The sequence below is a fragment of the Panthera leo genome, chromosome B2, assembly GCF_018350215.1.
Source record: "Panthera leo isolate Ple1 chromosome B2, P.leo_Ple1_pat1.1, whole genome shotgun sequence".
Lineage (NCBI taxonomy): Eukaryota > Metazoa > Chordata > Mammalia > Carnivora > Felidae > Panthera > Panthera leo.
The window spans coordinates 114,865,307-114,888,278 of record NC_056683.1 but is presented as its reverse complement, the minus strand read 5'-3'; the positions used below and the strand labels follow the sequence as shown (position 1 = coordinate 114,888,278).

The 22,972-nt window shown below is 36.7% G+C and overlaps 1 protein-coding gene across 3 annotated transcripts in view; it reads left to right on the top strand.

Annotated features, from left to right (window-relative positions):
- PTPRK (protein tyrosine phosphatase receptor type K) overlaps positions 1-22,972 on the top strand; it is a 558,193-nt gene that overhangs the window by 438,444 nt on the left and 96,777 nt on the right. For all 3 annotated transcript variants that reach the window (XM_042939789.1, XM_042939788.1, XM_042939790.1), the window contains exons 10-12: positions 589-790; positions 4,350-4,455; positions 22,464-22,737. In XM_042939789.1, the coding sequence (XP_042795723.1) occupies positions 589-790; positions 4,350-4,455; positions 22,464-22,737 (582 nt within the window). The remainder of the gene's footprint in view (positions 1-588; positions 791-4,349; positions 4,456-22,463; positions 22,738-22,972) is intronic.

Here is a 22,972-nt window from a genome sequence, read left to right as displayed (position 1 = left end):
AGTCAGTGTTGATTCGAGCATAAAATATATAAATTTCTAGTGGCTGCAGAGAGCATCACGGGAACCGGAATCACTAGTGCAGTCTTATAATTTGTGACTCTATTAGCATACTTGAATATTTACATGAAATTTGTTGTGTAACTCAGACAAAGTGTAAGATGATGTTAGTTATAACAAACATTTGTTGAACGGTTTCTGTGTTTCATATACATTAAAATATATGATATATCGGTATATATATCCTATATATATATATATATATATATATATAGGATTGTGTCTATGTGTGTTTTCATAGTTAAATAAATTAATTTATCTTTTGATGCAAGAAAATAGATGTATATTGGTCCAGTCAGATGTTATAACTCTAGGTATATCTATAGATGGATGGATGGACAGATGGACTGACATTAGATATGTAATGATAGTGAAATAACCATATCCAAATAAGAAGGAAGAGAAGTTTAAGAAAAATGGGATTCACTCCACAGAGATGCTCTTGAATACTATCTTATTTAAAAGGGGTTTATTTAGATTATATTATGACTTATATTGGGAATGTAATAGGAAATATATTTCTTAAAACAGGTCAGCTACAGCAGCATAAGATCATTTGATCCTGCAGTTCCAGTGGCTGGACCTCCCCAGACTGTATCAAATTTATGGAACAGCACCCACCATGTCTTCATGCATCTGCATCCTGGAACCACCTACCAGTTTTTCATAAGAGCCAGCACAGTCAAAGGCTTTGGGCCAGCCACAGCCATCAATGTGACCACCAATATCTCAGGTATGCAGAGGAATAAAGTGCGAACAGGATTGGTTTATAATAGCACATCCCAGAGAATCATATGTATGCTGAGGGTAGTCGTCTCACTTATTAAATCTTTAATATAGCTAGTTATTCATGGTTGAAGGTTCTTTAGAGAATTATGTGAATATGGGTTATAATTGGTTATATGTCCAAACCTAAAAACATCTCAAATAATCACTTTTCATTGAAAGTGGTCTTTTTTAAAACATTGTTTTATCTGAACTAGAAACATTTAAAAGTTCATTATAAATGCTAAAAGATTTATACTTTTAAGGAGTTCGTAATTATCATGATATCAGATATCATAATAAGTGGATTTTATCCAAAGAATGATAGGAGATCTTTGATCTATTACAGTGCCACATTCCTTGTCACTCTCTTCCATTTCCCTTGACATCCTGGTATTTTTAAGCAAACATGAGCTGTTCTTTCTCTTACAAATCTCACCTAAACTCATCTAAATTTCAGAATGGTGATGTGTGGGAGATTTGAAGTTGATAAGCATATACAGTTAAATTTCACATTATTTTATGCTCATAATTTCAGTTTGTAATGACTAGATTATTTACAGATGTAAATACAGATTTCCCCTCCAGTCAAGTCACCAGTTTAATCTGACTAAATTTGGCCACCAGTCAGCATTATAATATGCCCGAATTCTACATTAGCTTATGTAATGTGTTATCTTGGTTATTTAAGATTACTAAAATAAATACATTTTATATATGTAGCTGAAGAGTTAAATCTGAAAAACGAAAGTGATACAGGATCAACTACTTAATATATTAAAATACTGATGTTGAGTTCCTACCTTTTTGTTCCTTTATGTTCATTTTCATTATAGTTCTACATAGCATATGTTGATAATACCTTATATTATAATACATCACTAAAAATTTCTACTGTTGTTCCGAATCTGCATCATTTGCATCAGAAGGAAGCTACATATTCTCTATTTTTTTGAAGTCTAGTTTCTATTTGGAAATGTTTTGAATATAAAACCTTAAAAATTTATATCGTGAAACATATTAGCTATTCCAATATGAGCTATTTGATTTACCTTATTCTAACAAAAAAAGAATTTGAGAATATCATCCATTATGTTAGAAAATAACAATGTATTAAATTTGCCAATTCACTCCCTGGTGGAACAATTCTAAATCATCAATTTAAAATATTGATTGAATCACTAGAAAAGATGACCTGGTGATATCACTGTACAGTGAAACATGTTTCTTACCCTCTGGAATTAGCCACAGTGCTGCATTTGAGTCAAGATCTTTCACTAGAGATAGCTACAAAATTACATGAACTTGTAAAACAATGGACACTATCGAGAATCATAATTTATTATGGTTTAGACATGTGGTTTTTATTGAATAGAAAATTTATAGTTAAAGTCCAGAACACCCATGTAGCATTTTCTTTGAATTATTTAGCTGCCCAGTTTTACTTGAATCAACCTATGTACATGGGCACTTGAATTGAACTTTAAAAACTAGACTGCAATCATTGTGTCTTTGGAACGTGCGGTAATCAAACTAAAGCTAATAAAATGTATGGTTAGTGTAGTGCCCGGCATCATTTGAAATATTAAGGTAACTTCTTGTTATTTATCCCTTGAGTGCAGAAATTATATTCCTCAGCACTTTAAAAACACTTTAAATAAAAGTGAAATCAAGTTATTGGAGGCATGGTGTGTGTGTGTGTGTGTGTGTGTTTTAGTACACACATATATTATCCACATATGTCTACATATTGTACATATTTAATATCCATTGATCCTACTTCCTGAATAACTCTCAGGTAATTTGTCTCTTTCTGATTCTTCCTTTCCATCTGGACCGTATTTTAAACAGCTCATTGAAATATCTTTCCAAGCACTATCCTTGTCTTCAGACTTACCTTGCTTCATTGTATTTTTCGATTGATCTTTGTACAGCATGTATTTCCTTCCTAAATTTTTTCAAAATCTAATATATTGTATTCAGTAGGATAAAGCCCAAACATCCATACATAATTAGCATTTGTATCCCTTAATTTTATGGCTTCTCCCATCCTCCACTCCTACTCATAGTCCAAAGTTCCAGGCCTACCAGACTGCTTGTAGCTGTCAGAATGCACCGTGTCCTATCATGTGATGATATGTTCAGATATTCTGTTTCCTGTCTCAGGCATTGTATTGACTACTTTCTTGTCCTGATGAGTTTGTACTGTTCTTGTGACATTCAGCTCAAGCATCCTCTGAATCCTGAAGTTGTCTTTGTTTTGTTTTTCTGACTCCCCATGCTAGTTTAGACTAGTGGTTTAGTTTAGATTAGTGGTTCTGCCAAGTGTGGTCCACTGACCAACAGCATCAACATCACCTGAAAACTTTCTAGAAATGCACGGTATCAGGCTCCTCCCTGGACCTACTGAACTAGAAACTCTAAGGGAAAAGGCATCAATCTGTTTTAAGAAGTTCTCCATGGGCTTCTGATCTGACTAGTTTGAGAACTACTGTTTTAACAAATGAACTGACTCTTCTTTTAGTCACCCAAAATTTTGTTATAATTTTTTGTTGTTGTTGTTGTTGTTGTTGTTGTTTATGAGATTCTCATTCTTGGTAAATATAAATCTCTACTTTCAACTCTATACATATCAGAGACCATGCTTTATTTGTCTTTATACTTATAGCACTAAAAAAATTGACACAATGTATATATTCAGTAAATGCTCAGTGAATGAATGAAATACTTTGAAATTTGTATTGGATGCCATCTGTTATCAGTTTCTCTGATAGTGTACACATTTCACTGGTTATGTCCTCCCTAAAACATCTTTCTGTGTAGAAATAACCAAAAGCCATTTGAGGTTACTTTTTCACCCACTTCAAGATTAGGGAGCCCTCTCCCCCACCCAAAATATTATAAAATATTTTGAAAATGTAGAAGTTTCTTCTTCTCAAGAATTTGGCAACTAATGCACTAGTTAATGCTAAATACAAACTAAGGTTCCTATTCCCATTCATCACACTGCCTTGATATGTTTCTGTTGTGGCCCCAGTGGTGAAAGCAGTCCAGATACTAACACTGGGCCATTCCACAACCTTTAGATCGTACACAGCACCACCTCACCAGGTAGCCTCTGGCTCACTTCTTGCCATTTCTGTCTCTACATCTCCGTGTGCAAGCCCCTTACCCAGAGTCCCCAGAGTCGACGCTGTTCACATCACTTCCATGCCATCAATGCTGGTTTCAAGGTCCCAGGAAACTAAAAGCTAAAGCCCCTTCACAAAAGGTTTGGAGTGTGTGTCCAAGTCACCAGATGATCATTTAAATTTCAATAACAAACCGTGGGCTTCATATCTTCTGCTGCCTAGACTCCCAGGGTTAACATCCAGTTATGTATGGTATTCTACAAAATAAAGTACATTTCAGAAAATTAAATAGGAAATTTATTTTCCCCCATTCAGGATCATTTATTCATCCTGAACTATGATATAATTCTTTTAATTGACTGAAACTTTTTTTCCCCCTCATCAATCACTTACCAGCTCCAACTTTACCTGACTATGAAGGAGTCGATGCCTCTCTCAATGAAACAGCCACCACAATAACTGTATTGTTGAGACCAGCACAGGCCAAAGGGGCACCAATCAGGTAAGTGGGAAAAGAATAATAAGAATAGGGAAAAACAGCAATAGGAAAGCTGTTTTCTCATAACTGCTTAGCGGTCGATATAGTGGTTCATTTCTAAGAGATGTTCATTTGATGATAACTGTCAGAGGTTTTATTTTTGTTTTGTTTTGTTTTTGTTTGTTTTTCATTTGGACAAAGCCTGCAGATAGACTTTTAAGAATAAAATTCTAAGGGTGTTTTTGAGATATTCATGCACTGAATCATTCTCTGTACTGTTTGATATAAGAGCACTGCTCTTTGATTTTTATTTTCCTCTAGTCCCATTTCATTCCACTTCCTCTGTCGGTATCTATAGAATATGGGCTTTGAAGGTATTTGTCAGAAATAGAATGAGAAAATAACTCCTATCCAATGCATTATTAAATGTGTTACGAATAATTTCATATGAGTGATTGAAAAATAGGAAGCTTTGAGGAAATAAAAGGAGATTAGTTTTAATGAATGCAGCTTATCAGGAATTGTTGCTTATCAGGAATTCCGTAGTAAATATTAAAATTCCATTTGCCATTTCCTTGATCTATCCACCATTAAAATCTCCCATATTACTCTCATCTTGCAGAAAGCTATGAGCCATGTTTTTTTCAGGGATTCGGATTATTCCAATGATTTTAATTCTTCACATTTGTAATTAGATAAGTGACCAAAAGTTAAGCAAGTTTCCATGGGAAACTTGTAGATTTTGTGGATACTTTTATTTTTATGCTTCTATTGAGAAATAAGTCAAGGCACAGAAATCAGTGCAGATATGTCATAATTGGTTCATCTCAAGTCGCTTACATGTTCATTAAGAAAATAAAGTTAATCTTTGCTCCATGTATAAAATAAACACATTTCACCTTCTGAGCACATATGAACCATTCAGACAAATCTGTATCAATGGAAAGGAAGACTTTTTAATTTAAAAAAGTAATAAAAGAAATTGAGTCCATAGGAAAACTCCGTTTTTTTGTCTTGCTAAAAATCATGAGAAAACCATGCCTGAGAATAGGAGAGATGACTGAATACACTTGTCATGTAAACACTTGAGAAACACGGGCTACTTGAAAATGTAAAGTACGTATATAGTGCTATTCATGAATCAATGATCTGTGAATGAGTTTGATTGCTGATCCAGAAGAGAAAGAGAAAATGCCTGCATTCAACATCTTTTTCTATTGACAAGTAATCAGGGTCATTCACATGTCCCTACCTGTGATAAAATTTACTTTCTAGGTGTTCAGTTCTGTTACTGTTGTTTAAATGAGCTACCGGGTACTTGCATTTATCTTTGAAGAGTTAGATATTTGAGTGAATTCAGCCTTACTTAATGTAAGTTGCACACACCGTGTGTAATTATTATTGCCTCACCAGGCTACATAATGTAACTTTCATTAGCTCTCTCTTCATTTAATCAATTTATTACACAAACATTAACTGACCATGTATTATGTGCCTGGCACTGTGCCAAACATTATTTGTAAATCAAAGACACAATGGTCCCAACAGAACACACAGCCTGTGCCCAGTTTCATCATAAACAATCAAAGGAGTCTGCAGCCTTGTAAATCCTTTGGTCATAATTGGTGTTAAGGAATTTTGTTGAATTTGTAAGTATGTTATAAAAAACATGCTTGGAAAGCAAAAACATTTCTTTTACTTTATTTACATTATTACAAAATTTCTAATTTACAAAAATTCATGTAGTCTAAACTAGGGTTTATGCAAAATCATCTTCGATAATCCTGTATCCTCTTTCTCTGACACAGAAATGTACCTCTTTGTGTTTGTTGGGAAGCCATTTCTCCTTTTCTGGAATTGAGCCCAGTGGCTGAAAACTACAACTTTTACAGGATAGGAGATTAATACTCAAAAAAAATAATTTACAATAAGAATACTATAAGAAGAAATAATTAAATGATATATAAACAAATAACAACTATATTAAAAGAATGTTACTGGCAGGAAAAAAAAAATCTGTTTCCCCACTAATATTCTGACCCCACTGTGTCCATGTTTTTTTTTTTTTTTTAATGACTTGTCCAGCTATCTGGGAACACCGATAGGTGGGGATCAGGTGGCAGGACCAGACTGGCTAGTCTGCAATTTGGCCTCAGAAGAACCCTGGTTCCTTTGCTTTTTGAATCTTCCCAGATGATTCTGTCTTCTTTCCTCTGACCACATTCTTACCTTTGATATTGCTACCAGTAACTGGAACCTTATCTCAAGGTATATCTTGCCCAGTGCTTTAATGTCTTTGAAAATGAGGACCCAAATTGATGTAATCAATTTTCATAGCACTGTATTTATGTCTAGGACGTCAAGTCTTTGATTGGATTCTTTAAAGTATTTGACTCTTCTGCCAGATTCTTTATTTATGTCAGGCTATTAGAATTCCTTATATGCTAATGCTTGTTGCCATTACACTCTGTATATGGCCATCTTCTCCCCTCCTAATAAAAGCCAGACCTATTTACCACCTAGCTAAACCTCCCGAGAGCATCCGTCCATTAGTTTTTTCTCATAAATCAGCCCCTAAACACTAGGTTCTATCTTTCCCTACTTTACCATATTACTAGCCTGTGCCAGACTGCATTTTCCCATCCAGTTGCCCCAACTCCAGTGGAAATATCTGAGTTGTTCTGCTCTGGTCTTCGTAATGTCAAACAGACTCCAATTCCTAAAGCCTCTATCATAGCACCTTGTTATATAGAGTTTGTACATGTAGTTTAGTTTAGTGTTATCAAGAAAGCTAACGTTACAAATGGTTTTTATAAATTTATTGATTCCAATAACATTCAATATGCACCAGCGGCTGATGGATAATTGGAATAGAAATCCACCTAAGGCAATTTAGTGTGTGTCCTCCACGGGGGATGACAGACTCATAAAGCAATGAATGATGACAACACAATATGATAAGTGAAATGACAGCAGTTAGAAAAGGTGGTACTGGAGCAGAGTTTTGAAGAATGGGCTCAGCCAAGGGTCACTTTTGACCAGAGGGGAGAGGTTGCTGAGAAGAGAAGGGCCAATGGTCTTCTTGAAAATTTACAAAGCAAATGATTGGATATGTGATATAATGTGGTGCATTCCAGAACTGCAAGTAGCTCAGATCCTTGAGAGGGAAGGGTGTGTGGGAAAAGAGAGGTTGGAGAAATAAGCAGGGGCCAGAGGGAGAAGCTGTTTAGTGCCAGTCCAAAAACTGAAGGTGGCCACAGAAGGACTGTAAGCACAAATTGTGATGAGCAATGTTATGTTCTTGGAAAGATCACTCTGGTAGAAACATAGGGAATGGACTGGGAATAGACCAGACTGAAAGCAAAAGGGTCCCAGTGGGAAGTGCTATCGGACCACATTAATTAAGATAGAAGTGATGGAAATGTATGTGATACTTACACACAGTTTTACACACATAGGAGATATAAAGCTTTGATGCGCAGAGAAAGGAATGGAGACTAGGTGAGAGATGAGAGTAGTTTTTATTTTACAAGTGGTAGTAGAGCAAAAAGTCATCCAAGAATTCAAGGTATTTTTTGAGGTAATATTAAGTAATAACAAATGTTTTCATTTGTTGTATTTGATTGCTACCCCAAATGAAAAAGAAGGCATGTTCTCTCTTCGGAATGAGTTCTTTTGTGTATTAGAAATTAAAGGGGTGCCTGGGTGACTCAGTTGGTTCAGTACCCAATGCTTGACTTTGGCTCAGGTCATGATCTCAGGGACATGAGATCGAGCCTTGTATCAGGCTCCACGCTGGGCATGGAGATGGCTTACGATTTTACGATTCTCTCTCTCTCTCTCTCTCTCTCTCTCTCTCTCTGTAACATACACACACAAAGAAAAATTACAATATTTGTTATATAATTTTTGCATTTCTTTCTAAAGTTGAGATATACAGAACAAATAATGTCCACCCCAGTGAAAAATCCTGTTCTAAATAATGCAGCACTCAGTATCACCAACCACTTTGTTCTTCTGTTATCCTTAAGACTGTGTCTATACACTAATGTCAACATGTGCAGTGCAATTCTGATGGTTTTTTGACAAAATTATTTCTGAATATATAATTATTCTAAAGTCTGAAAGTTGCCATCTGACTTACCTACACCTTTGAATCTCCTTATCGACTTTTTAAGATCTATCCCTAAAACTGGCATCACTTGACAATCATTAGTATGATTGGCAGAATAAATATTACCCACATTTGGAACCAACTCCCTAGAATGCATAATTTGTTTTCTCTTTTTTTTCTAAAACATTTTCTATTCTTGATGAATGGATTCAAATTGTAGCCTGAATGATATAATTATAAATTATAATGCATAGAATGTCCCACTTATTAAAAGATTGACCCAATGTAGCTGTGTTTTCAAATAATGAACATTGCAGCAACATATTACAAAAACACAGGGAAGAGTTCTTCAGTGATGAACTCAGCTTATTGTAAGATGTAATAAATGAATGTGTAATTAAATGCAGCATTTTCCAAATATAAGCTATTTTAAGCTGGTAGGAATCTACCTATTCTAGGGTAACTAAATATTTATTTTGTAGGTAAAACCTAATTTTTCATTTTAATTTATTGTTTCTTGAGAAAGAGAGTATATGTGTGCATGCGTGTGCACACAACAGGGGAAGGGCAGAGGGATAGAGAATCTTAAGCAGGTTCTACACCCAGCGTTGAGCCCGGCTCAAGGCTCAATCTCATGACCCTGAGATCTCTACCTGAGCCAAAATCAAGAGTCTGATGTTTAACTGACTGAGCCACCCAGTCTCCCCAAACCTAATTTTTCATTTTAAAAACATTAACTACAATGTATTCTTAATTAGGTAATTAGAAGATAGTCATGAAATATAGTCAAAATCACCATTTTGTTGCATCCACTCTGCAAAACAGTATGGAGGTCCTCAGAAAGGTAAAAATGGAATTACCCTATGATTCAGCAATTGCAATAGTAGTATTTACCCAAAAAATACAGAAATACTAACTCAAAAGAATACATGCAGCCAATGTTTATAGCAGCATTGTCTGTAGTAGCCAAACTATGGAAATTGCCCAAGTGTCCATTGACTCATAAATGGATAAAGAAAATGTGGTATTAAAAAAAGATGTGGTAGGGAGGAGCCAAGATGGCGGAACAGCATGGAAGTTTTTTTGTGTCTCACGTCCATGAAATACAGCCAGATCAACACTAAACCATCCTGCACACCTGGAAAACTGATCTGAGAATTAACACAACAATCTTCACAACATGAACCACAGAATTCTGCAGGTACATGGTGCAGAGAGTTGAACTGGGAGAGAGAGAAGCCATGGAGGTGAGGGCGCCATTTTTGCATGGGGAGAGAGGATGGAGACAGGGTGGAGGGTTGGAGGGAGAATACGGGAAAAGAACACCCTCCCCCCCCCCCCCCCCACATAGCAGCTGGAGAGAAAGTGGAAAAGTGGAAACAGCCACAGGGACTAAATTAAAAAGGGAGAAAAGAGAAAGGACAGGGTTTAAATTCCATTTAGACTCTATAAACAGCGGGAGTGCAGAGTCTGAAACTCCGCAGCTCAATACCTGGCAGTGCTCTGGTGAAAAGGGCAAATCTCCAGAAGCAGAGTGAAGTCTGCGCGTCTTTGGGCCACATGGGAGAGGCGGTTCCCCTGCTGGGAGGACACCTGGTAGAGGCTGTGTGGCTCCCCCAAAGGCAAAGGCCCCAGTGGACCCGGGAGAACAAGCACATTCACTGGTGCTAAAACAAGGCCCCTGGGGGTGAAGCCTGTGCCAGATGTGTGTTGTGATTTTCCATAACCTCTGAAAGGCTGCTGCTACATGATCTCATGAACTTTTTCTGGGATGGGCTGACACTCAGACGCAGTCTCTGGGCATCGGCAGCAGCACTGTCCCGTAAACATTCCTGGGTCCAGCTGGCACCCAGCCATTGCTTGGTGAGACCCTCCCACAGAGGGGCAAAATGGGTCAAAGCCTCAGTTCCTCAGAAATAAGGGGTCGGGTAAAACAGCCACATCTGACATAAAACTCAGGAGGGAGTTACAGCCTGGGGCTTGGTCATGGACTGTGTAAAAGTGGGGAGTGGACAGAAGCCAAAGACAAAGGACAGGTGTGCAATTGCTGATTGGGGAGAACAAAGTTCCTATACTAGAGACTGGGTAGCTGGGTGACGCCATTATCACCACTCCTGTGCATGTGCATTGGCACCTACAAGCGCCACAACAATCTACCCCAGTATGCTAAGCAGCACCATCCAGTGGAGAACGGAGCCATTACTCTAAGCCCCGCTCAACTGGGCCAATCTCACTCTTCAGGAACATGAATCTCTCCACCTGCTTAGTTTATGGACTATAAAGCACTTCATAGTTTGAATTCAGGGAGAAAGCAAAGTAATTTCAGTCATATTTCAGTCTGTTCACCAGTCGATCTGTTCAATTTTCTTTTTTTTTTCTTTTTCCTTTTTCCATTTCTTCTCTTTTATTAAAAACATTTCTCTAATTTTTTCTACTTTTTTTTACTTTTGTGTAAATTTTTTCAAATTCTATTTTACTTCCACCATTTCATTTTATTCTACTTAAGTGTATCTATTTTTTCAAATTTTCAAATGATTTCCTTTTTTTTTCTTTCCCCTTTTTCTCTATCGAGCCCCTTTCAACACACAGACCAAAACACACCTAGGATCTAGCATCATTTACTTGATTTTTTTTTGTATGTGTGTTTTGTTTTTAATTTTTTCATTTTAATTTTTTTTATTTTAATTTTTTACCTCATTAATTCCTTTTCTCCCTTCAAAATGACAAAATGAATGAATTCACTCCAAAAGAAAGAACAGGAGGAAACGACAGCCAGGGATTTAACCAACACAGTTACAAGTAAGATATCTGAACCAGAATTTAGAATCATGATAATAAGAATACTAGCTGGAGTTGAAATAGATTAGAATCCCTTTCTGTGGAGATAAAAGAAGTAAAAGCTAGTCAGAATGAAATAAAAGATCCTATAACTGAGCTGCAATCTCAAATGGATGTCAGGGTAGCAAGGATGAATGAGGCAGAACAGAGAATCAGTGATATAGAGGACAAACTTATGGAGAATAATGAAGCAGAAGAAAAGTGGGAGACTAAGGCAAAAGAGCACAATTTAAGACATAGAGAAGCCGGTGACTCATTAAAAAGGAACAACATCAGAATCATAGAGTTCCCAGAAGAGGAAGAGAGAGAAATAGGGGTAGAAGGGTTATGTGAGCAAATCATAGTGGAAAACTTTCCTAACCTGGGAAAGACACAGACATCAAAATCCAGGACGCACAGAGGACTCCCATTAGATTCAACAAAAACTGACCATCAACAAGGCATAGCATAGTCAAATTCACAAAATACTCAGGCAAAGAAAGAATCATGAAAGCAGCAAGGGGAAAAAAGTCCTTAACCTACAAGGGAAGACAGATCAGGTTTGCAGCAGACCTATCCACAGAAACCTGGCAGACCAGAAAAGAGTGGCAGGATATATTCAATGTGCTGAATCAGAAAAATATGCAGCCAAGAATTCTTTATCCAGCAAGGCTGCCATTCAAAACAGAAGGAGAGATAAAAAGTTTCCCAGACAAACAAAAATTAGAGTTTGTGACCACTAAACCAGAACTGCAAGAAATTTTAAGGGGGAGTCTCTGAGGGGAGAAAAGATGAAAATTAATTAATTAATTAATTAATACCAAAAGCAGCAAACACTAGAAAGGACCAGAGAGCAACACCAGAAAATCCAACTCTACAAGCAACATAATGGCAATAAATTCATATGTTTCAGTACTCACTCTAAACGTCAATGGACTAAATGCTCCTATCAAAAAACATAGTGTAACAGAATGAATAAGAAAACAAGATCTATCTATATGCTATTTATAAGAGACCCACTTTAGATCTAAAGGCACCTTCAGATTGAACGTAAGGGGATGAAGAACCATCTATCATGGTAATGGTCAACAAAAGAAAGCCAGAGTAGCCATACTTATATCAGACAATCTAGAGTTTAAACTAAACACTGTATCAAGGGATGCAGAAGGGCATTATATCATAATCAAGGTGTCTATAGACCAAGAAGACCTAACAATTGTAAACAGTTATGCACCAAATGTGGAAGAACCCAAATATAAAAATCAATTAATCACAAACATAAAGAAACTCATCAATAGTAATACCATAATAGTAGGAGACTTCAACACCCCACTGACAGCAATGGACAGATCATCTAATCAAAAAATCAACAAGGAAACAATGGCTTGGAATGACACACTGGACAAGATGGACTTAACAGATATGTTCACAACATTTCATCCTAAAGCAGCAGAATATACATTCTTCTCCAGTGCACATGGAACGTTCTCCAGAATAGACCACATACTGGGACACAAATCATCCTCAACAAGTACAAAAAGATCAAGATCATACCGTGCATCTTTTCAGACCATAATGCTATGAAACTCGAAATCAACCACAAAAAAAATTTAGAAAGGTAACAAATACTTGGAGACTACAGAACATCCTACTAAAGAATGAATGGGCTAACCAGGAAGTTAAAGAAGAAATTAAAAAGAACACGGAAGCCAATGAAACTGATAACACCACAACCTAAAACCTCTGGGACTCAGCAAAGGCGGTCATAAGAGGAAAGTATATAGCAATCCAGGCCTTCCTAAAGAAGGAAGAAAGATCTCAGATACACAACCTAACTTTACACCTTAAGGAGCTGGAAAAAGGACAGCAAATAAAGCCCAAGACCAGTGGAAGACAGGAAATAATAAATATTAGAGCCAAAATTAATGCTATCGAAACCAAAAAAACAGTAGAACAGACCAATGAAACGAGAAGCTGGTTCTTTGAAAGAGTTAACAAAATTGATAAACCACTGGCCAGTTTGTTTAAAAAGAAAAAGGAAAGGACCCAAATAAATAAAATCAATAATGAAAGAGGAGAGATCACAACCAACACAACAGAAATAAAAACAATAATAAGAATATTTAAAAACAATAATAAGAATATTATGAGCAATTATACAGCAATAAAATGGGCAATCTGGAAGAAATGGACAAATTCCTAGAAACATATGCACTACCAAAACTGAAACAGGAAGAAATAGAAAATTTAAACAGAACGATAACCATAAAGAAATCGAATTAGTAATCAAAAATCCCCAAAAAACAAGAGTCCAGGGCCAGATGGCTTTCCAGGGGAATTCTGTCAAACATTTAAGGAAGAGTTAACACCTATTCTCTTGAAGGTGTTCCAAAAACTAGAAATGGAAGGAAAACTTCCAAACTCTTTCTGTGAAGCCAGAATTACCTTGATTCCAAAATCAGACAGAGACCCCATTAAAAAGGAGAACTATAGACCAATTTCCCTGATGAACATGAATGCAAAAATCCTCAACAAGATATTAGCCTACCGGATCCAGCAATACATTAAAAAAATTATTCACCACGCCAATTGGGATTTATACCTGGGATGCAGGACTGGTTCAATATCTGCAAAACAATCAATGTGATTCATCACATCAATAAAAGTAAGGACAAGAACCATATGATCCTCTCAATAGATGCAGAGAAAGCATTTGACAATATACAGCATCCTTTCTTGATAAAAACCCTCAAGAAAGTAGGGATAGAAAGATCATACCTCAAGATCATAAAAGCCATATATTAAAGACCCAACACTAATATCATCCTCAATGGGGAAAAACTGAGAGCTTTCCCTCTAAGGTCAGGAACAAGACAGGGGTGTCCACTCTCACCACTGTTATTCAATGTAGTATTGGAAGTCTTAGCCTTTGAGATCAGACAACACAAAGAAATAAAAGGCATTCAAACCGGCCAGGAGGAGGTCAACTTTCACTCTTCTCAGATGACATGATACTCTATATGGAAAACCCAAAAGATTCCACCAAAAAACTGCTAGAACTGATTCATCAATTCAGCAAAGTTGCAAGATATAAAATCAATGCTCACAAATTGGTTGCATTCCTATACACCAACAATGAAACAACAGAAAGAGAAATCATGGAATTATTCCCATTTACAATTGCATCAAAACTCATAAAATACCTAGGAATAAATCAACCAAAGAGGTAAAAAATCTATACACTGAAAACTATAGAAAGCTTATGAAAGAAATTGAAGACATAAAAAAATGGAAAAATATTCCATGCACCTGGGTAGGAAGAATAAATACTCTTTAAATGTCGATACTGTCCAAAGCAGTCTACATGTTCAATGCAATCCCTATTAAAATAACAGCAGCATTCTTCACAGACCTAGACCAAACAATCCTAACATTTGTATGGAACCAGTAAAGGCCCCGAATAGCCAAAGCAATCTGGAAAAAGAAAACCAAAGCAGGAGGCATCACAGTCCCGGACTTCAAGCTGTACTACAAAGCTGTAATCATCAAGACAGTATGGTACTGGCACAAGAACAGACACTCAGATAAATAGAACAGAATAGAGAACCCAGAAATGGACCCACAAATGTTGGCCAACTAATCTTAGGCAAAGCAGGAAAGAATATCCAATGGAATAAGGATAGTCTCTTTAGCACGTGGTTCTGAGAAAACTGGACAGAATAAACCTGGACCACTTTCTTACACCACACACAAAAATAAACTCAAAATGGATGAAAGACCTAAATGTAAGGCAGGAAGCCATCAAAATTCTCAAGGAGAAAGCGGGCAAAAACCTCTTTGATCTTGGCCACAACGACTTCTTACCACTTCTCCAGAGGCAAGGGAAACAAAAACAAAAACGAACTATTGGGACCTCATCAAAATAAAAATCTTCTGCACAGCAAACAAAACAATCAGCAAAACTAAAAGGCCACCAACAGAATGGGAGAAGATATTTGCAAACAACATATCGGATAAAGGGTTACTATCCAAAATCTATAAAGAACTTATCAAACCCAACACCCAAAAACCAAACGATCTAGTGAAGAAATGGGCAAAAGATATGAATAGACACTTCGCCAAGGAAGATATCCAGATGGCCAACTACCACATGAAAAAATTTCCACATCACTCATTATCAGTGAAATACAAATCAAAACCACAATGAGATATCACCTCACACCTGTCGGAATGGCTAACACTAACAACTCAGGTGACAACAGATATTAGTGAGGCTGCGGAGAAAAAGGATCTCTTTTGCATTGCTGGTGGGAATGCAAACTGGTTCAGCCACTCTGGTAAACAGTATGGAGGTTCCTCAAAATATTAAAAATAGAACTACCCTGCGACCCAGCAATTGCACTACTAGGTATTTATCCAAGGGATACAGATATGACGTTTCGAAGGGGCACATGCACCCCAATGTTTATAGCAGCACTATCAGCAATAGCCTGAGTATGGAAAGACCCCAAATGTCCATCGATGGATGAATGGATAAAGAAGATGTGGTGTATATATACAATGGAGTATTACTCGGCAATCAAAACAAATGAAATCTTGCCATTTGCAACTATGTGGATGGAACTAGAGGATATTATGCTAGGCGAAATTAGTCAGAGAAAGACACATATCATATGACTTCACTCATATGAGGACCTTAAGACACAGAACAGATGAACATAAGGGAAGGGAAGCAAAAATAATATAAAAACAGGGAGGGGGACAGAACATAAGAGACTCTTAAGTATGGAGAACAAACAGAGGGTTACTGGAGGTGTTGTGGGAGAGGGGATGGGCTAAATGGGTAAGGGGCATTAAGGAATCTACTCCTGAAATCATTGTTGCACTATATGCTAACTGATTTGGATGTAAATTTAAAAATAAATAAATAAATAAATAAATAAATAAATAAGATGTGGTATATATATTTATATATACACATACAAACACAATGGAATATTACTCTGCCATAAAAAGGATGAAATCTTGTCATTTGCAACAACATGGATGGAGTTAGAGTATTATGCTAAGCAAAGTAAGCCAGTCAGAGAAAGACAAATACCATATGATTTCCAAAACAAATGAGCAAAGGAAAGAGAGAGAGAAACTAAGAAATAGAATTTAACTATGGAAAACCAACTAATGGTTACCAGAGGGGAGTGGCTAAGGGGGTGGGTGAAATAAGTGTGGGGATTAAAGAGTGTATTTGTGATGAGCACCGGGTATTATATGGAATTGTTGAATCACTATATTGTACACATGAAATTAGTATGACATTGTATGTTAACTGGAATTTAAATAATAGCTGAAAAAAATCCACTATATTTTCCACAGTTATATTAGGAAAAGACATTGTCTGATGTTCCGTGATAGCTTAACAGAAATACAGATTAACATTAACATTTATATGTGTACTAAATCTGTATGGGTTGGATTGCAAACATTGTGTATTACAGTTACTCCCCAGGTCAATTGTTCACTTATATACAACTTGAAACATTAGGACTACTATCCTAATTTGCAGAATATTCTATTTCATCTCAACAATTTAAAGAGATTATATAGTTGCACCTGATATTTCTAACTGCTGCCATGACATAGACATTACTTGAACTCCAGTAAAAATGCTTTGAAATTTAAGCAAAGATGTAATTCCTCTTTTTGCCCTATTTTGCCATCTCTTTACCCTTTATACAAGCTATAGGACCCAAGTAAAATCAAATAGATGTCATTTTAATTTATTCCACAGAATCCTAGGAGGTAGATTTTTTTCTATCTGAAAATGAAAGGAGGTATGCCCTTTCTGTGAAATCTTCTCTCCAGCCTTTAAGTACTGCTGCCCCAGCTAATAACTTGATTGTGATCTTACAAGACACCCAGAGCCAGAACTCTTTGGTTAGGCCACTCCCAAATTTCTGACCCACAGAAACTGCACAATATGAAATGCTTATTGTTTTGAGCCACAATTCTAGGGGAATTTATTTTGCAGGAGGAGGTAACTGATCAAAGCAGCCACATAACTGAATCTTCCCCTTCAGGCTTCTCCCTAAAGGGCACTTTGTCACAGAAGTCTCTCTAGACAACCACATATAAAATAGAACTCTTCAATCCTATGATTCCTCATTTCCCTTATCCTGCTTTATTTTTCTTTAGAGCTCTTACCTCATCTTGACATATCGTGTGTTTGTTTTTTAATTTGTTAATTTGCATTTTGCACTAGAATGTAAGCTTCATGACAGCAGGGACTTTTACTACTGTGCTCATTGTAACCTCAGCACTTAAAATAGTGCATCACATATAATAGGCACTCAGTACATATTTGATGAGTGAATGGATGGACACAATAGTTAAAAATACAATTCCCATTATGTGTAGCTAAATACCAGATAATATTTTTAATGTAGTGGGTTAGTGATAAACACTAACCTTGTAAATAAATATAATTAATAAATATTATGAGACAGTGGTCTGGGGCCTTTTTTCAAACCCAGAATTCTTGAGAGATACCCCTGATGGTTTTTCTCAACGAATTTGTGTCATTGTGATCTGTGGGTGGATTGAGGACTAAACTGCAAAAGCATCCCACTTGACCCTAATGTCTAACCCCCCACTTCAACCCTCAGTTACCACCAGAGTTCCCTCCATTGCCTTTAGAAGACAGAGTAACGCTAAGAAGTGAACTAGTCAGAGAAGGCTTTATAGCAGAAGTAGAAAAGTTAGAAAAGGAAAAAGGCGGAAGCTCTTTGACAGTATGTATGGTATGTTTGGTAACAGTGGTCATTCAAGTTTGAAATGGAGAATGAGTATCAGGAAGTAGTGAGAGCAAGAGTGGAGATATAAGGTAATCGATGTGGTAAGATATTAACCCCAGTAGAATAGATTTTGACAATGGGAGAGCTTCACATAGTTTCGACAAAGTGGAATGTTAGAGAAGAGTAGTCAATGCCTAAAGTAGTGTTTTAGGAAAGTATCAGAAGTTTGAAAAATGGTTCTCTTTTGCATTCTTCATGAACAGTTCATGGTATGTAGAGAATACTCAAAAAATAATAGACTGAGTGGATGGAGTGATGGGTGGGTGGATGGGTGGATGGGTGGGTGGGTGGGTGGATGGATGGGTGCCTGGAATACATGAAGAAAAAAATGGAAGGAAGTAAACTAAGCCAGTAATGTGAATATAATGTTGTAAATACTCCCCTATTGATGGAAACAGTGGGAATGAAAAGAAATGTTACAAGGGAGGTAGAACATAGTTAAAAATAGAACTTATTAAAGTTAATGCCAGGATTTAGAGCTTTGTTGATTCAGAAACTGATAGTTCCTCTTACAGAAATAGGGAAGTCACGAGGGACCTGACTTGTATGTTTAAGGAGGTAAGAGATGAAGCACAGGAAATATCATGGTCACCAAAACGGTATTTAAACCTTTACTCTGTGGATCATCAAAATATTTCCATTAGGACGATATGAGCAATGGTGGCCATGAGATCTTTGGAAGTTTGTTCATAGGAGAAATAGCACCACACTGGAGCGAGGAAATTTCTCCTGAAGCTTTAAGGAGACATTTCAGATACAAAATGAGAAGTGTGTACAATTGTATAATTTGCTATTTGCTATCACCAAGAAGTTATACGATCTAAAACTAAAACCAGATTCTCAGCAGTTTTTCTTACTAATGGGTTAAAAACAAAAACATGGCAGGCTGTTATATGTAATTTGGGGTTCGGCTTCAACAATTTTAAGTGTTAAACCAGGAAGACCATCTACCATATATATCGTGTAATCACTTTTTGAGCTAATGGCAAAATCCTCTTGTCTATTTTTTGTCTTGTAACTGAAGGAAAATTGTATGATGAAAAGTCATCATTTGGCCTCCTTCAAAACTAAAATTGACTACATACCAATTCTAATCAAATTAAATTATAGTGAAGTGAAATCATTTTTAGTTGTTTAACATAAGGAAATCATATTTTCAGCATCAAGTGAAGATTCGTAATGCCACTATATTGATTTTATCTTAATTATAGACATATTTTAAAACTTCAATTTTTTTAAAACTTCAATTAAAAGGAATGGGGGAAATATGAAATATGGGCAGAGTGAATAAAACTATTTAGGTGGCTTTGGAATATTTTAAATTGCTAGAGTACTAAGCTCAAATAATATTTAGTTCCAGCTAGAGTTAAGTACCATTAGGTAATTAGGCATCCACAAGGATGGAAAAGCCTGGGCCCATTTCATGTAATCAGCTAAATCACTTCTAATTTGATTTCTCGTTCTTTATTTTCCTTCCTTTAATTAATTCGTATTGATAAATAAGAAATAGCAGGGGAGAAAAAAAAAACCCAGATTGTTAAAAGGTAGAAGTGCCTGCTTCTTGCCTGCTCACACAAATTGATCAATGAAGGGAAGATGATTTCTTTTAAAAATGAGCTTTGTAATATTTAGTTTGGGATTTCATCTCAAGTTCAATGAGATCTTTCCCCAAGACCAGAATGCACCTTTTCTTCTTTTAATCCTCTCCAGCATCGTTAGTTTGCTTTGCTCCTAATAGATGTGGAGAGACAAGCCCTCTTGCACGAAATTCCTTAATTTGGAATGTACAACCTATGTCGGTCTAACAGAATTAGTTAAGACTGTTTACTAGATTTTCTGGATTTTTGTAGAGAAAAGGGATAATAAACAAGGAGTTCATTTTTAAGGATTAGGTTAAATAATTAATGAAGATGGGTAATTATCATTATTGCCCAGTAGGGCAAGAATATGAGATTAGACTTGTTTGGGGAGTGTGCGTGTGTAAATTTATCTACCTAAAAGTATGTATCCACAGGATACATAAATGTATACACAACGTATAATGCATACAAATATGGATTCTAAATTGAAAATAAATGGAAAAAAATGATTAGGCTTTCTTAGCATAGGTCAGCTATGATTCATTTTTCTCTCCAAGGGCTATGCTTATGTACTTCCTGTATTTTAAAACCGACGAGTGACTGCTCCATGGACCCCTCAGAGAGCATGTATCCTGTTAATAGCATTCCTAGGAGCTTAGAGACCCAAACTGGCAGAAGTATAGAGAATGATGGACTACATGTAATTTCAAATAACATAGATTTCTGTCTTAGTTGCCTGCCCAAATCTAGATTTCTGACATTACTATACTTTCTGTCCTATTTTTAAAGGAAAAGAGATAAATACCAAACCACCAAGTTCCTGGCAATATTTTAATGGAAAATGGGAATTTAAATATTAGGAAGAAAAGAAAACTTTTATAAAGCTTTCTTTTATTCTATGAAGGTTTTCTGTTTGTAGGTATAACAGAGCTTATATTAAGTTAGAATTTTATACTAAATCTAAACTGATATAAAATTTAATTTTTCATTATGATAGATGCAAATTCATTTTTTCTCTCTCTGTCTCTCTCTTGGTATGTCTGCCTGTCTCTCTACTCTCTCTGTGTCTTTCCCTCCTCTTTCTTTTTTTTTTCTTTTTTGAGAAAGGAGAGAGTGTGAGCAAGGAAGGGGCAGAGAGGGAGAATCCCAAGCAGGCTCCATGCTGTCAGCTCAAAGCCTGACACGGGGCTTGAGCTCACAAACCGTGAAATCATATGAGCTGAAATCAAGAGTCCGACGCTTAACCAACTTAGCCCCCCAGGCACCTCTTTCTTTTTATGGAAGTTCATTAAAGAAAATATTCTATTCTTGCTGGAGAGTCATTCAGTGACTGTCATCCCTATATAGAAGGAGCATATTTGCCCTAGAGATTCAAGATTCAAACAGCTCTACAGACAGCTTATTTATATTCAATTTATATAACCTACCATAATGCATTTTTCATAATTTTGGGGAATTTTAAATTCATTCAAAACATATCAAATATATTAATAATGTCAACTTTCTCAGGTGTATGTTACCTTAAAAAAAAAAGTTTTCCTGAAGAATATCCTACAAAGAAAAAATATTGGGGCACCTGAGTGGCTCAGTTGCTTAAGCGTCCGACTTCGGCTCAGGTCGTGATCTCATGGTTCAAGAGTTCGAGCTCTGCTTTGGGCTCTGTACTGACAGCACACAACCTGCTTTGGATCCTCTGTCCCCGTCTCTCTATCCTGCTCTCTCTCTCTCTCTCTCTCTCAAAAAAAATAAATAAACATTAACATTTCTTTTAAAATTAAAAAAACAAATTTTAAATTTTAAAAGGAAAAAATATTAATATTTCACTTGTAATTGATAAAAAAATATTAGTGATTAAGCAGACCTTTATTTTAAAGTTGCATTATTTTTTCTTTCCTCTGTAAGGTAACAACTATGGTAGGAAAGTTTTAAGACTTTGAAGGAAGGTATTAGAAGGTTTAGTTCAAGCTTTAATAGGGCAAATGCCATCTGTTTCTACAATTTGTAAGATTTTATTATTAACAGCTCCGGAAGAAGGAAGCTGTCTATTTCGGTGAGGAGGACAGATTTCTGTCCATCTGTGCCCGTTTTGCAGCATGTCACTTGTGCTTTAGATCTGCGTAGCTCTGAGCCCATGTTGATGCCATGGCAAGGTCAGGATGTGGAGAAGCCTGTCAGCACACTCTGTCTCTAATGTGATGACAGCCCCACAAACTGCCGCTTTGGGCCCCACCCTGAGGCCCCGTTCTGTTGGGCCCTGGAGCAGGGCCTTCTACTCTATCATTTCAAATAAAATGTTAACTTTAAACATTTAAAAATATCAGACAAAGAACTTAATCTATTATGTGTCTCTTGCTAATGTCAGGTTTCTTATTAAGGTGACTCATTTCTCAACATTAAAAAAAAAATGCATAGCATTCTACGGTGATTCTTCTTACTTTTTTCCAGTTCCTTAGTAACCATGTTGGGTTTGGGGGAAGGGAGAATCCACATGAAATTCTATATTATGGCAAAATAGCTGGGTGGGAGGGAAAGAAAGAATGCTGTGGGTTAAGACTGACTTTCAAACTTTTAAATGTTGCATGTTAATATTAAATACCTCATTTCCCCCCAGAAATCTTAGTATCCAGAGTCTCTACATGTGTGCTTTTTTTTTCTTCTTTTTCCAAAAAGTGCCTATCAGATTGTTGTGGAGGAGTTGCACCCACACCGAACCAAGAGAGAAGCTGGAGCCATGGAATGCTACCAGGTTCCCGTTACATACCAAAATGCCCTGACTGGGGGTTCTCCATACTACTTCGCTGCGGAACTACCCCCAGGGAATCTTCCTGAACCTGCCCCATTCACAGTGGGCGACAACAGGACCTATCAGGGCTTTTGGAACCCTCCTTTGGCTCCACGCAAAGGATACAACATCTACTTCCAGGCAATGAGCAGTGTGGAGAAGGTGAGCCTCCCCCCAGATTTGCTTTTTCACTGCCCTGAGGAAGGGCTGCAGTTGAATTTTATAAATACTCAGTAGCATGTGTCAGGAAGAAAGTAAAAAAAAAAGTGGGGGGAAACAGTGTGTAGGGGGGGTGTTGTTTCTGTTCCCAACAGGGCGCACAGTTCCGGGCCTACTGTAGGGTTGAGGCTCCATGCCAGTTCCATCGCTCTGGATTCCTGTTTCCTAGTAACTGCTT